Consider the following 18,739-nt stretch of genomic DNA (forward strand, 5'->3'; position numbering starts at 1 on the left):
CTATCTTTATAACCAACAAAAGGCCCTCTGAATGAATGTTGCAAGGCCTAACAAGTACTCCTGCTACAGCAGGCAGGTCAGGCCTTCTACTTTTAAAAGGTCATCTGCTGACTGTAAGGATCCATGAAGCAGAGTAGATTCCATCCAGCTGAGGTTTAAGGTATGTGGGCTAATGCGGAGTGTGAGTGCCTTTAGTCAGCAGCCCTTTACATTGCTGCCTTCTTTGTTTTCTCCAGGTTAGATGCAACCGCCATTAATAAATGTAGAACAACTGCACCAAGTCCTTAGCCAGGAAATGGAAAAGTCTCACACTGGTACTTTTTCTTTTGTTTTTTTTTCTCCCTTGCTTTCCCCTCCACAATTCTTCCTGCTTCACTTTTGGCATTTTCTTCGGCCTGTGTTCCTTTATTAAAGTACAGCAATCAGGCATGACTAAAGGTACCCTTATTCTCTCCACTTTGAAATACCAAGAAAAATACACATACAGAAGAAAAGGCACAAAATGTAACTCCTTTTTTCAAACCTTCCCTACACGTTGATATGAACTGCAACATGCTTTATTAGAATACAATCTTTTTGAGAGTTTGATTTCTTTTTCTGTAGTTTGCAAATAATAAGAAAAAGGATTTCGTTAACAAATGCTCCAAAGAAAAGCACTCCAAAGCACTGTATTTGGGACAACTTCAAGGCAGCTAAAGCTGTCTATGAAGATAAGCAGGTGTCCACAGAACGAATTAGGCTTAAAAAAAGAGTAATAATAAGGCTGTAATCATACAGTATTTTATGGTCTCAAAGGATTCTCACATGCTTTGGGTCTTACAAAAACTCTATGAGTCAGGTAGTGCTGCTATTTTCCCTTCCAATTATTCTTTCACAGGATAAGAAACTTGAGTCACATTTAGTGACTCTTTCAGTCAACTTGACTGGAACTCAGATTTATTGAGTGATAATTATACTTACTTCACTAGTGACTGTCAAAGGCTACCCTGCAGAAGAGTCCTGTGGCCACTATGTGTTAGGTAGGGAGCTGGGTAGGGTAAGGGAGGGTGCAAAGGAGGGCATGATAGTGATGATGACTGGGGAGTGGGTATGGCCCCGGCCCTTCCTGCTCCCAAATTAGAGCTCTGCTTTTATTCATTTTATATATTGGGCATCCATTGCATCACACCATGGTTTTACTGCTTTCAGGAGAGAAATGCTGACCTGCATTAATTGATAAAATGATTACTATGACTGTGGTTTGAAAAAAGAAATCAACTAGCATTAAATATTACATATTTAATGTTAACATTTACGTAAAACAAAAAAATTACCTCAAAATAAAAGATTTCATTAAACTGCGGATTGCTTGTTTTCTTCTTTACTTTTGTCTTCTTTTGGTCATTCCTGTTCCAATGTGGTAGAGTTTTACCTTGTAGAACTTAACAGCACACAATTATAAAACATGCTATTTCCAACCAGGGAGCCTGACCTCCATTTAAAGTTAAGGTGACTCAGGGAAGATTCAGTTTTAAATATTGCTTGGAAAAAACTAAGTGTCCTTATAAACTCAAATCAAAGAATATATAAGCTTTAGGCATCCCCTATGTGCCAAGATTGTATTATTCTCTCTACGGACACACTAGATTGCCAACCTTTTTCAGGGGTTTTAAAAACACATTCTATTCTATAAGCAACTCAGAATAAATAGAAGGAAGACAATAAGATTTAGAGTACCTTCATCTATGTTGAAAAATACCCAAGGAACTTGAAAAAACATTCTTAGCTTACTTCTTAGGCTTCAGGTACAATAGAGACTTCTTAAAAAAATCTTTTAATTTAATTATAGATTCAGAGGAGATCACAAAAAATGTTTAAGGAAACCTTGTGTCTTTACCCAGCCTCTCCCAGTGTTAACATCTTACACAACTACGGTACAATAGCAAAACCAACAGTGACTTTTTATTTTTCAGTTTTTTGAGACGGAGTTTTGCTCTTGTTGCCCAGGCTGGATGGAGTGCAATGGTGCAATCTTGGCTCACCTCCTTTGCCTCAGGGTTCAAGTGATTCTCCTGCCTCAGCCTCCCAAGTAGCTGGGATTACAGGCATGCGCCACCACACCCAGCTAATTTTGTATTTTTAGTAGAGACGGGGTTTCTCCTTGTTGGTCAGGCTGGTCTCGAACTCCTGACCTCAGGTAATCCACCCGCCTCGGCCTCCCAAAGTGCTGGGATTACAGGCGTGAGCCACCTGCGCCTGGCCAGACTTTTTAAAACACAAATTCATATGCCAAATTGTCTCTAACTGTATGTTACCAAATAATTAAAGAATTTGTCAGGTAGAGATTACTAAAAAAAAAAACAAAAATAGCTCCACTAGATTGAACATTTTTAACATGCAAAAATAAATCTCTCTAATAGCATTTAATGTCATACGACTGAGTATCTGCTAATAGCATACTATTGTTTGAGCACCTAATAAATACCAGCATGGTACTAGGTACTTTACATACATACATAAAGACATTTTTCAAAGTGACTTAGTAGTGATTTTCTACAAAGTAAGAATAACTAGAGATTCTGGGGATGGGGAAAAGGGGTGTGTATGTATGCATGTATGTGTGTGTAGAGGGAATACTGTGATTCTTGCTTCCTGATTCTAAACCTTCAAGTTGTAGACCTATTTCAGATGTGTTAGTTCCTTAAAGAAACCATAATGAAGTCATATAACACACTGTATTACAAAATGCTATAGGTTTTTTCACAAATTATTATAAATCATTTAAATCAGTGATATGGTACACTTTGCCATGCTCTAGTACTTCAGCAGTTTTTCTACAGTTGGAATTCTCTCTGTAGAGGATAGATCTCACGAGTAGAAGAGGCAATTTTCAGTCCTGAGCTGCCTTCCAGACAAAAATATATAAATTGTCTTGTTATTCTGAACTGGCATTAATTAAAACAGGATTTTACATGCATAAAATTCAAGATATTTGAAAGTAGGAATGCTGATGCATGAAAAGTCAAGTTTATGTTTTAAAGTACTACATTGTAATAGTATAAAACTGAGGTTGTTCCTTAAAGCCTAAGAGCATGGCAGATTTAAAATGGGGTACCAATTTCTGTCTGTAAACAGAAGGCTTTGTTATTGACAAGTGTATAACAGAATTCACTAAAGATTTTTCTTTCAAAGCATTTATTACTGTGTGTTATAAATAGCTATTTATCATTTGCTTGTAGAATCTTTTTAAATTTTTAAATCAAACATCAAAACTTTAAAACCTAATAATAATTCAATAAACATTACCTAGAAGGGCCCACTAGAGAAACTGTTGCATAAGGGTCACAGCTTTGGCCATTTATGAGAGGCAACCCATGGCATGCCTTGATGCTAAGGTAGAATAAAAGAGATTTAACATATTAGATTCCAGTTAAACAAGACAAAACATTATCTTTAAACACAAACTAATACATTCAAAAGGTTAAGAATTGTTTTCCATATGTCTGCAGTTGTATGGCTATATACTACCTATTCCATACATATATATGTATGCATTTTTAAATTTATGCTATGTTTTCAAAATGAGACTAAACAGGAATGCCACAATCATTAATGAAACTATCCAACACAGGCTGAGCATTCCAAATTCAAAAATCCAAAGTCCTCCAAAATTCGAAACTTTCTGAGCACTGACACGATGCTCCAAGAAAATGCTCACTGGAGCATTTCAAATTTGGGGTTTTTGGATTTGGGATGCTTAATGGGCAAGTATATATCATGCAAATACTCAAAAAAAAAACCAACAAGAATAAGAAATTCAAAACACTTCTAGTCTCAAGCATTGTAGATAAGGGATGTGTAATAGTCAACACATTTCCTTCTGCTAAATACCCAACAAGGTACATCTTGCGGTTTGCTAATACATCAAAACTGCTGTGGCCTCTAAAAAGGAAAAGAAAGCAGTGCAAACCCTAAATGAGAAGCTACAAGCCAAGCCAGCCCTATGGCATCATATCCTCTGCTAAAGCATGAATGACAAACAAGGAAACAACTGTGGCTTCCACTTAAAAATCCGATTCATAAATATAGGGCAAGCCTCACACAATTCTGTAGCCCTTTATTCCAATTCTCAGTAAACAGCTCCTCAGTAAGCACCATTCTGTAGAAAATGTTTTAGACCATAAAAACCAAGGTCATCTAATCTACTCCATGGCTCACAGTTGTTGGTATTTACAGAGAACACAGAATCTAACTTTAGTGATTTGTTCCTCCAATTTTCTCACTAAATATTACTGAGTTTATGAGTTTAGTTTAATGTCTAAGGGTCTGCATTTTCTAATGCCTAAGAGAAACTCATGAGTGTTGTTGAAAAGTATTCTTTGTTGAAAGATGCAAGCTGTTGAGTAACATCCTTATTTCTCTCCACAACCCACAGGTCACAGATGTGAGTGAAGTGCTATTGGTATACTGCAGAGTAAAGACAGAAATGGTAATATGACTCATTTCTATTAAGCTGAGCATCAAAAAATAAATAAAGAAATTTTGAAACTAGCCAAAGAAAACACAAGCCAAGATAATTCTGGTTTTTAATGTTGGGTTGAGGTATAGTCAGATTTTCCCACTGTACATACTGCTTAAAACTTACCCTTCTCAGGCTAAACCTCAAAATGATATCTAATACGGCATTTACAGTTTACTATGCACTTTCACAAAATGCACCTAATTCACACAACTGCCTTTGTGAAGAGAATTATGCCATTTAAAAGAAGTAAGGCTCAGAGGTTATGTGAGAAAGTTACAACGTAAGGCTCAAAGAGGTAGCATAACTTGTAAGAAGCTGGCCAAGACTCAATTTCTACTTTTTAATTTCATTACTGAAGTCCAGTGCCCTTCTACGTTCCCACTGTGCCCCCAAATACAATATTTATGTCACATAAACACCAATTATGAGAAACCTTAATGACAGAAATCCAATTTTCTATTTTATGAGGTCTAAAAAAACCAGAGGAAAATGCAGTACTGACTTATAAAAAACTTATGAAAGGATAAGAATACCCACAAACCAAAACAAGGATGCCATAAACCAGAAGTGTCACCCTACAGAAATCATCAGTACTCTTAATTTTTAAATATAAAACAGTTAAAAATTGAGTTTTCTGCAAAACTTAATATTATTAAATATAGGTTATTCATTACATATATTTGGAAATATTATTTTTCTAATTACCTAGGATAGCACTGTTCTTCCAATCTGTAAGTCAAGCAATTTCATATCATAAATCATGGATGGGCAGAAAACAAATGTTGAAAATAACCTCAATATAAGGAATTTTATATTTTATTTATATGTGACATATAAAGCATTTATAATACAGTATCTAAAATTTACAAAGTAAATATTATAAACAGTTTACAATCAGACTGATCTGATTCTTTTCTTTGGATTTTTTTTTTAAACTAAAAGAAAATTTTAACTTCTACATCCAGGTAAGATGGAGTAACAGGAACTAGATTTACTCTCCACCCAAAATGACTTGGACAAAATCAGCAGTGAAGGACAGGTGAGCCCTCCAACTGCCCCAGCTTACAGATAAATGGTTTCTCTGAGAAGAGGAGGCAAAGCTGTCAGCAGGAGGAGGTCAAAGTGACTAGAGTCCCCAGGGCAGAGTACTAAAGGGAAGAAAGTTGCACAGAGAAAGAAAAACCTCCAGGGAGCTACAAGAATCCCCACTGAGTATTCAGCTGAATACTGATATGTGTAATATATATGAGGAAATCATCTGAGGCTGGGGAAAGAACCATTTGAAAAGAATAGAGGCAACAGTTCCTAAAACCCACACATGGCTAGCAAGAGGTACCATCAGCCACAGTAGAAAACCTGGTAATTCATGGGTACTGCCTTAATAGTAGGAAAACATAAGCCCTCCAGTAAAGGCTGTGCTTGTCTGTTTAACAAACGTTAAAAGTAAACCACAAAAGGATCAAACTGTTTCTAAGTAACTTAACCGAGTGCTGAACAAAGCTCAAGCACATTCATAGAAATATTAAAATATCCAACAACTTCACAATGTCTGGCATGCAACAGAAAATGACCAGGAATGCAAGGAACTAAGAAATTATGATCCATAATGAGAAGAAAAATCAATAGAAACAGAATCAGAAATGACAAAGAAGATAGAACTAGCAAAGACATTTAAAAGTTATAATTATATTCCATATGATCCATCCAGACACAGAAGACAACAAAAATGGAAAAATCTAGTGATGAAAAACATACTGAGTGGAATTAAACATTTGCTAAGACTTTGGGGGAGGAGTTGGATAGACATGAGAATCAGTACTTCAGTTTTTGAGACGGAGTCTCACTCTGTCGCCCAGGCTGGAGTGCAGTGGCGCAATCTCGGCTCACTGCAAGCTCCGCCTCCCGGGTTCATGCCATTCTCCTGCCTCAGCCTCCCTGTACTTCAGTTTTAAATGTGTTAAGTTTGCAATGTGATTCATCAAAGTAGACATATTAATCTGAAACTCAGAAAACAGACCTGGGTTGAATGCATAAGGTATAGGCAATTTTAAAAACCTTGTTATTTTGAAATAATTTCAGATATTCAAAAAAGCTGTTAAAATAATAGTTTCTGTATACTCATCAACCAATGCTAACGTTTTGTATAACCATAGCAGAATTACTGAAATCCGTAGCCCTTACTCAAATTTCACCGTCCTTTTTTGATCTAGGACACAATATAGGATCCCATACTGCATTTAGTTGTCATGTCTTCTTATTCCTCTCCATCCTGAGACAGTTCATTAGTTTTCCTTCTTTGCCCCATGATCTTGCCAGTGTTGGCCAGTTATTTGGTAGTGTATTCCTTAATCTGAGTTTGTCTGATGTTTACTCCTGATTAGGTTGAGGTTATGTATCTTGGTGTCCTTCTCAATGCATCCTGTTGGGAGGTACTGGATGTCTCATTATTGGTGAGGTTAACTTTGATCACTCAATTAAGGTGGCATCTATCAGACATCTTGTGGGAAAGATTCTTTGAGACTATGCAAAAATGCTGTTTGCCATCACACTTATGCTCACTTAGCATCCACAGATGATTTGTTGAATTGTCCCCTCACCCACTTATTATTGTGATGTTTGCCAATGTTGATTTTCATTTCCATCATTCCTCCTACATTCATTAATTAGAATTCTACTATAGGAAAAAGCAGTCCTTTCTCTCTACCAAGTATTTGAGTTTTTAATTGTTTATTTGTATCAGTATTTGCTTACATTTATTTTATTCTATAAGTTTTAACCCACTATTATTATTTATTCTGAAGCTCAAATTGTTCCAGATTTGGTAATTTGAAGTCCCTTTACATTGGCTTCAATGTCCTTTTTACATATCCCCATTATTTTTAGCACTTTCTTACTTTTTGAGCCCTTAAGATGCTCCAGACTCATCTCATATTTTCCCTGCCCAAGTCCTGAAATAAGCTACTGCTAAAAAGGAGTCCAGATTCTTTTACTGAAGCTGCACTAATGCTGTAGTCATTAGCCACGTGTGGTTATTTACATTTAATTAAAATTAAACAAAATTAAACTTCAGCTGTTTGGTCACATTAGCTGTATTTCAAGTTTTCAATATCCACACATGGCTAGTGGCTACTGTTTCGGACAGTGAAGATACAAAGCATTTTCTACATCACAGAAAAATCTACTGGAGAGTGCTGACTGGAGAATTGCAAACACACACACACACACACACATGCACACACACTCACTCATACACACTCCTACCACTATTTTTCCCTAGAGAAGTCTGCCTTCAAATCAGAGCAGAGGAATGGGAACGATAAAAAGGACTGGGGTATGGGTGGGCAGAGATGAGGTCTGGGGAGGCATGCCTTTTAGGATAGAGATACTAGAACATGTTTATTTGTGGTGAGAACCATGTAGGGGAGAAGGTAAAGCTGTCAAAACAAGAAAAACAAGGCATAACTGAAGGAGGAAAACTCGTTAAGTAGAGGAAATAAATGGAATCCAGAGCTCAGATGGAAGAATTCAATGTCAAGAAAAGGAGTACCTCCTCTGCTATAAGGACAAAATTATGGATGCAAATTAGGTTTATAGATTTGGATTCAGGAAGATGTAAGCAATTTCCAGGCTGTGGTGATAGAGAATCTTATAGCTGTATTAGAGAAGCACAATTAAGTTCCAGGGCAGATATAAGTGCCCATGTGAGGCCTGTGATGATAAATTTAAAGTGAAATCAGCCTAGGTGATTTTCTCCAGCAATATCCATGTGCAGATTGAACACAGAGGAAGAGGTCACTTTCAATCAGAGTTTTTCCAGATAAATAAGAATGATGAGAACAATAGGGGAGTTTACGGAACCTGCAAGAAAATGACTACAGCAATAGATCACGGAAAAAGATGTAGAAAGAAGTGAAAACAGGAACACAGTGAAGATCAATGGATGGCAGGGGGGTCTCACTAAAGTTCAAAAAAATGTTGCAGTGGGGACTTTCTAGGTCTGGAGGATAATACTAACTACTAGGACATGAATCTTTCCATACATTACTCCCCCAAAACCAAAGTCCAGCAAGAGGCACAAAGAAAGTCATATGTGAAACCATGCCTTTAGCAATACTAAAAAACAGAGAATGTCATGAATTTCAGAGTATCTGTAAGGACGAGAAATCAACAATGAATTCCATAAAGCTACCACTGGAACTCTGCTGCTACAAGACAGTGAGTATGGAGAGCAAAGACTTAAGAAACTTTGAAAAAAAGAATAAATGGAAAAACCTAGAAGAAATGGATAAATTCCTGGACATATACAACCTACCAAGATTGAACCACGAAAAAATCCAAAACCTGAAGAGACCAATAACAAGTAATGAAATTGAAGCCACAATAAAAAGCCTTCCAGCAAAGAAAAGCCTGGGACCTGATGGCTTCACTGCTGAATTCTACCAAATATTTCAAGAGGAACTAATACCAATCCTACTCGGCTAGTCCAAAAAATAGAGAGGGGAATACTTCCAAATTCATCCTATGAGGCCAGTATTACCCTGATACCAAACCAGAGAAAGATACATCAAAAAAAGAAAACTACAGGCCAATATCCCTGATGAACCTTGATGCAAAAATCTTCAACAAAATATCAGCAAACCCAATTCAACAACACATTAAAAAGACCATTCATCATGACCAAGTGGGATTTGTCTCAGGGATGCAAGGATGGTTCAATATGTGCAAATTAATCAATGTGACACATCATATCAACAGAATGAAGGGCAAGAACCATATGATCATTTCAACTGATGCCAAAAAAGTATCTGACAAAATTCAACAGTCCTTCATAATAATAAAACCCTCAAAAAAATAGGTACAGAAGGATCAAACCTCAATACAATAAAAGCCATATAGTACATATCCATAGCTAGTATCATACTGAATGGGGAACAACTGAAAGTCTTTTCTCTAAGATCTGGAACATGACAAGGATGCCCACTTTCACCACTGTTATTCAAGTCCTAGCTAGAGCAATCAGATAAGAGATAGAAATAAAGGCATCCAAACTGGAAAGAAAGAAGTAAAATTATCCTTGTTTGCAGATGATATGATCTTATTTGGAAAAAACCTAAAGACTCCACCAAAAAACTATTAGAACTGATAAATTTAGTAAAGTTGCAGGATTCAAAATTAACACAACAAAAATCAGTGGGGTTTCTATATGCCAAAAGTGAACAATTTGAAAAATAAATCAAGAAAGTAATACTGCTTACACAATAGCTACAAATAGAACAAAATAGCTAGGAATTAACCAAAGAAGTGGAAGATATCTATAATGAAAACTGTTAAACACTGATGCAGGAAATTGAAGAGGACACTCAAAAATGGAAAGATATTCCAAGTTCATGGACTGGAAGAATCAATGTTGTTAAAATGTCCATACTACCTAAAGCAATCTACAGATTCAATGCAATCCCTATCGAAATACCAATGTCATTCTTCACAGAAATAGAAAAAAAAATCCCAAAATTTATATGAAACCACAAAAGACCCAGAATAACCAAAGCTATCCTGAGCAAAAATAACAAAACTGGAAGAATCACATTATCTGATTTCAAATTATACTACAGAGCTATAGTAACCAAAACAGCATTGTACTGGCATAAAAACAGACACATAGACCAACAGATCATTACAGAGAACCTAGAAACAAATCCGTACATCTATAGTGAACTCATTTTTAATAAAGGTGCCAAGAACATACATTGGGGAAAGGACAGTTTCTTCAATATATGGTGCTGGGAAAAACAGATATCCATATGCAGAAGAATGAAACTAAACCCATATCTCTCACCATATTAAAAAAATCAAATAAAAATGGATTAAAGGCTTAAATCTAGACCACAGACTATGAAATTACTACAAGAAAACATTGGGAAACTCTCCAGGACATTGGACTAGACAAAGATTTCTTGCATAATGGTTGCCACAAGCACACAAGCACAGGCAACCAAAACGAAAACAGACAAATGGGATCACACCAAGTTAAAAAGCTTCTACACAGCAAAGGAAACCATCAACAAAGTGAAGAGACGACCCACAGAATGGGAGAAAATATTTGCTAACTATCCATCTGAGAAGGGACTAATAACCAGAATATGTAAAGAGGTCAAACAACTCTACAGGAAAAGAATAATCTGATTTAAAAATGAGCAAAAGATCTGAATAAATATTTCTCAAAAGAAGACATACAAATGGCAAATAAGTTTATGAAAAGGTGCTCAACATCACTGATCATCAGAGAAGTGTAAATCAAAACTATAAGGAAATTATAATTTTTCTCCAGTTAAAATGGCTTTTATTCAAAAGACATGCATAACAAATATTGGTGAGGATATGGAGAAAAGGGAACTCTTGTACACTGCTGGTGACAATGTAAATTAATAAAACCACTATGGAGAACAGTTTGGAGGTTTCTCAAAAAACTAAAAATAGAGCTACCATATGATCCAGCAATCCCACTAAAGAAAAGGAATCAGTATATTGAAAAGATATCTGCACTCTCACGTTTACTGCAGCACTATTCACAATAGTCAAGAATTGGAAGTAATCTAAGTGTCCATCAACAGGCGAACTGATAAAGAAAATGTGGTATATATACATAATGGAGTACTTTTCAGTCACAAAAAAGGATCAGATCCTGTCATTCAAAATAACAGGGATGCAACTGGAGATCATTATGTTAAGTGAAATAAACCAGGCACAGAAAGACAAACCTCATATGGTCTCACTTGTGGGAGCTAAAAACTCAAACAATTGAACTCATGATAACAGAGTAGAACAATGTTTTCCAGGGGCTGGGACGGGAAGTGAGGGTACAAAAATATAGTTAGATATAATGGATAAGATCTCGTATTTAACAGCATAAGAAGGTGACTACGGTCAACAAGAATTTATTATACATTTAAAAATAACTAAAAGAGGGCCAGGCTTGGTGGCTCATGCCTGTAATCCCAGCATTTTGGGAGGCTGAGGTGGGCACGTCACGAGGTCAGGAGTTCAAGACCAGCCTGACCAACATGATGAAACCCCAACTCTATTAAAAATACAAAAATTAGCCAGGTGTGGTGGTGCACACCTGTAATCCCAGCTACTCAGGAGGCTGAGGCAGGAGAATCACTTGAACCCAGGAGATGGAGGTCGTATCACTGCACCCCAGCCTGGTCGACACAGCGAGACTCCATCTCAAAAAAAAAAAAAAAAAAGTATGTAGTACCTCCCCACTCTCTCTCCTGTCCCTACTCCTGCCATGTAGGACACCTGCTCCCCCTTGGCATTTGCTATGATTGGAAGCTTCCTGAGGCATCCCCAGAAGTAGATGCTGCCATGCTTCCTGTACAGCCTGCAGAACCGTGAATGAATTAAACTTCTTTATAAATTACCCAGTCTCAGGTACTTCTTTATAGCAATGTGAGAATGGACTAATACAAGACACTAACACCAAGATGACATGATTGTTATGATTATGTGACATGGATCTGAAAGCAGCCATCATAAAAATAATTCAATGAGCAATTTTTTTTTAACTTAAGTTCAGAGGTACATGTGCAGGTCTGTTATATAGGTAAATTTGTGTCACAAGGGTTTGTTGTACATATTATTTTGTCACTTGGGTATTATGGCTAGCACCCATTAGTTATTGTTCCTGATCCTCTCCCTCCTCCTACCCTCCACCCTCTGGTAGGCCTTAATGTCTGTTGTTCTCCTCTATGTGTCCATGCATTCTCATCATTTAGCTCCCACTGTAAGTGAGCATGTGCAGTATTTGGTTTCATTTTCTGTTTCTGCATTAGTCTGCTAAGGATAATGGCCTCCAGCTCCACCTATGTTCCTGCAAAGAATATGATCTCATTCTTTTTTACGGCTAGTATTCCATTGCATATATGTACTGCATTTTCTTTATCCAGTCTGCGATTGATGGCCATTTAAGTTGATTCCATGTCTTTGCTATTGTGAATAATGCAATGAGCAATTATGAATATGTTTGAAACAAAAAAACAAACAGGAAAGTCTCAGCAAAAGAAACTCTCACCAAAGGAAAAAAATTATAAAGAATCAAATATAAATTTTAGAACTTAAAAATATAAATAACCAAAAAAAAAACTCCACAGATAGGCTAAACAGAAGAATGAAGAGGACAGAGGAATGAATCAGTGAACTTGAAGACATAACAATAGAAATCACCCAATTTGAACAACAGAGGGAAAATAGACTGGGGGGAAAAGCAAAGGACAAAGCCTCAGGGGGACCTCTGGGACTGTAAAAAAAAGACCTAACATTTGTGCCACTGGAGTTCTGAAAGAAGAAGATAGCAGAGGTGATAAAGAATTAATAGAAGAAATAATGGTTGAAAATTCCCCAAATCTGGCAAAAGACATAAATATACGTAGTCAAGAAGCTGAGCGAACCCCAAACAGGCTAAACTAAAAGAAATCTATTCCAGGATACATCACAGTCAAGCTAAAACATATAGAAATCTAAAGGCAGGCTGGGCGTGGTGGCTCACACCTATAATCCCAGGACTTTGGGAGGCCAAGGCAGAAGGATCACTTCAGGCCAGGAGTTACAGAGCAGCCTGGCCAATATGGTGAAACCCCGTTTCTAATAAAAATGTAAAAATTAGCTGGGTGTGGTGGTGCATGCCTGTAATTCCAGCTACTTAGGAGGCTGAGGCATGAGAATCGCTTGAACCCAGGAGGCAGAGGTTGCAGTGAGCTGAGATCGTACCAATGCACTCCAGCCTGAGCGACAGAACTAGACTCCATCTCAAAAAAAAAAAAAAAAAAAAGGAAGAAAGAAAAAAAGAAAAGAAATCTAAAGGCAAAGAACAACCTTAAAAGAAGCCAGAGAAAAACAGTGTGTTACCTATACGGAAAAACAATTTGAATGACAATGCATTTCACATCAGAAACCATCGAGGACACAAGGAAGTGGTACATTTTCAAACATGGAAAGAAAAGAACTGTCCACTCAGAATTCTATATCCAGTATAATTATCTTTTACAAATGAAGAGGAAATCAAGGCCTTCTGAGATGAAGGAAAACCAAGAGAATGTATCGCCAAGAGACTTACTCTAAAAGAATGTTAAGAGGAAACTCTACAAACTTAATCACAGAAGGAATCTTGAAACATCAGAAAGGAAAAAAATAACATGGAAAGGCCAAAAATGTGGGTAAAGACAATAGACTTACACTTTCCTTCTCCTCTAACTCTTCTCAATTGTGTTAGATGGCTGAAGCAAAAATTATAACATTGTTTGATGTGGTTCTCAATATATGTAGACGAAATATTTAAGACAAAGTATATTACAAATGGGGGAGGGTAAAGGGATTTAAAGAAAGGTAAAGTATATACACTTTATTCTAATTGGTAAAATGTTGACATCAGTACATTATGATAAGTTATGCATGTATAATGTAATACCTAGAGCAACAACTAAAAAAAAACTATACAAAGAGATAGACTATAAATTTTTTAAAAACACAATATAAATAAATCAAAATGGAATTCTAAAAAGTGTTCAAGTAACCCACAGGAAAAAGAAAACAGAAAACTATAAAATAGGAGACACACAGAAAACAAACAAAAAATGGCAGATTTAAGCCTAATATTCAATAATTACATTAAAAATAAATGGAAAAAACTCACCAAAAAAAGACAGAGATTGGCAAAAATGATTTTTTTAAAAAGTGACCCAACTATATTCCATCTACAAAAAACTACACACAGTCATTCAGATAGATCTGAGTAAAAAAAGCCAATCTCAAAAGGTCACATAAGATTCCATTCACATAACATTCTTGAAATGACAAAATTATAGATATAAAGACAGATCAGAGGTTGCCAAGGGTTAGAAGAGAGGAGTGGTTATGACTATAAAGCTATGGGATGAGGGATATCTTTATGGTGACAGAAGAGTTTCGTATCTTGGTGGTGGTAGTTACACAAATCTACACACATGATAAAATGATCTGTAACTATATACTTACATTATGCCAATGTAAATTTCCTGGTTTTGGTATTGTGCTATAGTCATGCAAGATGTATCCACTGAGCGAAAAAGAATGAAGGGTACATAGGACCTCTCTGTACTATCCTTATAACTTTCTGTAAATCTATAATTATTGCAAAATTTTAAAGTTGGGGGAAAAAAATCAAACTGCCAGAGTTCAAATTCAGGCTCCAACACTTCCTGTGTGAAATTAGGCTTATTTAACCAATATGGGCATCAGTTTTGTCATCTGCAAAATGAGGATATGGCAAGAAACAAATAACATACCAAAAAGGAAATGATATACGTACAATGTGGATGAATCTCAAAAGCATTATGCTAAGTGAAAGACAGCAGACACAAAAAAGACGTATCATACACTTTTGTTCAAGTAACACTTTGGAAAAGGCAAAAACTATAGGGACAGAAATCAGATGATAGTTGCTTGGAGCTGGGTGTGGGGAGAGGGAACTGAACTACACATCTCTGAGTAACGCCTTTTGTTATAGTTTTGATTTTTGAAATCATGCAAATATTCTATTCAAAAATAAAATTAAGTCTACAAGGATGGGGGAAAAAACTTAAATTGGGGGGAAGGGACACAAGAAAACCCTTAAACTGAATGCAAACAAACCAAACCAACCAAACTAACTGTATTTCAAATGACTATTATAATTAAACTGAAGCAGGGGAGGGAGGAGTGGAAGACCTAATCCAGATATTTTCACCATATGCTCTCAGTTGGTCTACAGAGTCAGTATGTGGAGAAAAAGCTGCAAACAGATCTTGAACTGTTTTTAGTAGGTAAACCCAAATTGAGAAACATTAAAAAAAAAAAAAAACTGGCTTATATTCTTTAAAAATGTTAATACAATCAAAGAAAAGCAAAAAATTATTCCATGTTAAAGGAGATTAAAGAGACATGTCAACTAAACATAAAACATAATCTTGGAGCAGATCCTTTCTTAGAAGGAAAAAAGCTCCTTAATAGACATCATTGGGACAGTTAACAAAAGTGGAACATAATAACTGCAGATTAAAATATTAGAAAATAACTATAGATTTTTAAAAAGTATTGTACCAATGTTAAACTTCCTGAATTTGGTAACTGTACTGGAGTTATTTAAGATAATATTCCTTATTCTTAGGAAATACATACTGATATATTAAGAGATAAAGAGTCATACACATGCAATCTTTTTTCAAAGAGGTCGGAAAAAATTAATGAAATAAATATTATATATAGTAGTAAACAGACATATTTATATACAGATAGAATACCTCAAAGGAGCTGGGGTTCACAATTGATGAGAATAAGTTACAGGCTGGAGCAGCAATAGGAGAGTAATAGCTACTCTACTCCCTGGCCTTACAGTATGTAGACATGATAGAAAAACAAAGCCTCTAACTGAGAAGGCTGTGAAACTGCAGTTCTTTGTGGGATATTCGGATGTCAACTAATGCAAAAACAGAGAAAACACCCAGAAGAAGTGAAGGTTATCTGGCAGTCTAGTGAAGGATATCACAGAGTAGGGGTTTGGAGGGGAGGAAAAGAGCAGGGGATTGGGCTACAACAGATTTCCAGAACAGCCAGGAGATTAGAGTCTGGGTGGTAAAAAATGACTTGAGGGTGGAAGAGGTAAAAAGGAATTCAAAGTAGGTGGGAATCAATACTGGTCATCTCTGAGTGGGCATTGGTTCTTGCTCCAAGGTCTCTAAAGCTCTGCTCTGTGGTATGACAATTTCTAGAGGACTTTCTTTGGGAAGCCTTTCCAATTCTCCACTGCCAGAGAGTTAGACACCCTTATCCTTAATGCCCATATATATCATTTAACCCATATTCAATAAATATTAGTTAAATAAATTAATGACTCACCATAACCTGAGTAGAGTATGAGAAAATTAAATTGAAAATCAACTTCACAAAAGGAATGACATAGCAGAATTTTGTTTTTGAAAAAAGTTTCTGAAGTTAAAATAAGGAGTTGGCTTAAAATCGAAAGAATACAAAATGGAGAATTATTTCTAGTTGATTTTGGTTAAAAAAAATGCTTACTGTACAACAAGCTGCTGGCATACAGTTCCATTCTCCGTTATCAGTTCATTCAGTTTTAATTCAAGGTGAACTTTACCCTATAATGACAAAAAAAAATTACAAACTGAGTAGTCTATTTTACTGACAAAATATTAAAGGTGTGTGCCTTTTCAAATCATCACAGTATTTATCCACTGACCACTAGTACATGGCTTTGCCTATACTAAGTACTTGTTAAATGAATAATAACCAAAACCAAAGATCAAAGTTCTGAAAGATATGAAACAAATACTTATGTCAAACATGGTATTCAAATTTAAGAATTTTATGTCCAGTTCAATAAATACTTATGTATCTAATTATCATAGACTAAAAAGAAAGATAATACCTAAATTTAAGGAAATTTTGAGATAAAACCAAATTATAAAATGTAGGATGCTTTTTCCAGAAGATAAACCAGCATTAAGGACAGAAGCAGTATCATTAAAAGACAGAGAAATCACACAATTCTAAAACAACTAAAAACTAAGTTACAGCCAATAAAACTCAATTTGCCACTACTTAACTTTGATCAAACAATAAAGATTTATGGAATGTCTACTATGTTTCAGAAGGCACTGTGGGAGTGGGTAGGAATCCATAGATGTCAAAGATGTAAGTCACTGCTTACAAGCAGCATACAATCTAGTTGGGAAAACAATAAACAAAAGATAACATATGGCCAAGAGTCTTGATGGAAAGATGGGACACTGAAAATAAAGGAGTACTTTAAGAGATATTAATAGACGAATTTTTAAAAATTAAGTAGTGTAAGTTCAAAAGAATTCAAACTATCAACTTCTCAAGAAACAAAGGCTTAGGAACAATATAATCCAGAGCTTGATATTTCTACCCTGCCGCTGGTGATGAGCAATTCTGCGCTAATCATGAGCAATTCTAACCTGGTTAAGAAACAGTACTAGATTACCTCCACCCAGATGACAAGACAAATTCTCCCACTGCCATGTGGAGATTTCAGGGGAGTGATGTCTAGGGACTGATGACGTGAGTGATTTCATTAGAGGTAGGAAAGTTCATTATCTAGTCACTGATCCTCTTTAGAACAACTCCTTTCAAAAATTCTTTCACAGAAACCTAACCTGAAACACTCTCACTATTTTAAGGGGACTTATACCAGAATGAATCTGAGGTCCACCAGGTACAAAGCTCAGGGTTAGATGAATAGTAAGAGATGAGCAATAAATACTGATGGATCTTAAAACAAAATCTGCCTGAGAAAGCTAAGGTCTAAAGCAGCAAACACATCTGTGGTAGCAAAATTAATACCAGTTATGTGGAGCTGGCATTAAATTAAGCAAATCTTCCACTAAAAATCTAGGCACAAATATTTATAAAATTATATATAATTTGTAAACCAGGTCTTTCATTATTCCTGCATTTAGTATTTACAATCTCTACTATTCAAGGGTGATCTTGAAGGTCCATGATATGTAATTTGTAATATTACTCAACTAGAATTTTGAAATCATATTTTCTGTTGTGACAGCACATATGTATTACTTGGCTAGCAAGGGAGCCAAGCCAACTGCACAAAAATTTGCAGTTTTACAATTTTAACATATATACATTTTATTACAGAAATCGTATGCTAACACAACAATCTTTCAGGAAATGTCTAGGATCTATTCCAGTTCTAAGAAATAAAAACTATGACAACAGAGTAGAAAAAGATAATCATTTTGTTTACAACTAAAATCATAGTATTATAGCAAGTCAAAAGGATATTTAATGAGATTCTGCCAGAAATCATTATTATTGAGTCAGAGTCTACCTAATATGTTCATTACTCCCACTGACTGGTAAATAAAACATTCCTTAGGTATTAATCAACAATAACATAATTATCCATTAACCTGGTCAAGAAAAGTGTGAGGACAGAACAGGCAGACACAAAACACATACTGTTAGGGTGGAACACTAAATTAAAAGGCATTATGAGTTAAATTAAGGAAATTACAATTTCTAAACCGTAAAACACTAACTCATTATATACTTTAACAAGGAAATACATACAATACTTAGCAAAAGAAATAAATCACAAAATAGGGTACATACTATAATGTTAACTTATAAAAATAAAAAACATGTAAGTATAAAATTACAAGATCA

At 35.7% G+C, this 18,739-nt stretch overlaps 1 protein-coding gene across 3 annotated transcripts in view; it reads right to left on the reverse strand.

Annotated features, from left to right (window-relative positions):
* RASA2 (RAS p21 protein activator 2) overlaps positions 1 to 18,739 on the reverse strand; it is a 128,917-nt gene that overhangs the window by 58,473 nt on the left and 51,705 nt on the right. For all 3 annotated transcript variants that reach the window (XM_055295202.2, XM_055295204.2, XM_055295201.2), the window contains exons 5-7: positions 16,592 to 16,668; positions 3,286 to 3,369; positions 1,314 to 1,386 (exon numbers count right to left, since the gene is read on the reverse strand). In XM_055295202.2, coding sequence (XP_055151177.1) covers positions 1,314 to 1,386; positions 3,286 to 3,369; positions 16,592 to 16,668 — 234 coding nt within the window. The remainder of the gene's footprint in view (positions 1 to 1,313; positions 1,387 to 3,285; positions 3,370 to 16,591; positions 16,669 to 18,739) is intronic.

The sequence above is a fragment of the Symphalangus syndactylus genome, chromosome 10 (assembly GCF_028878055.3).
Source record: "Symphalangus syndactylus isolate Jambi chromosome 10, NHGRI_mSymSyn1-v2.1_pri, whole genome shotgun sequence".
Classification (NCBI taxonomy): domain Eukaryota; kingdom Metazoa; phylum Chordata; class Mammalia; order Primates; family Hylobatidae; genus Symphalangus; species Symphalangus syndactylus.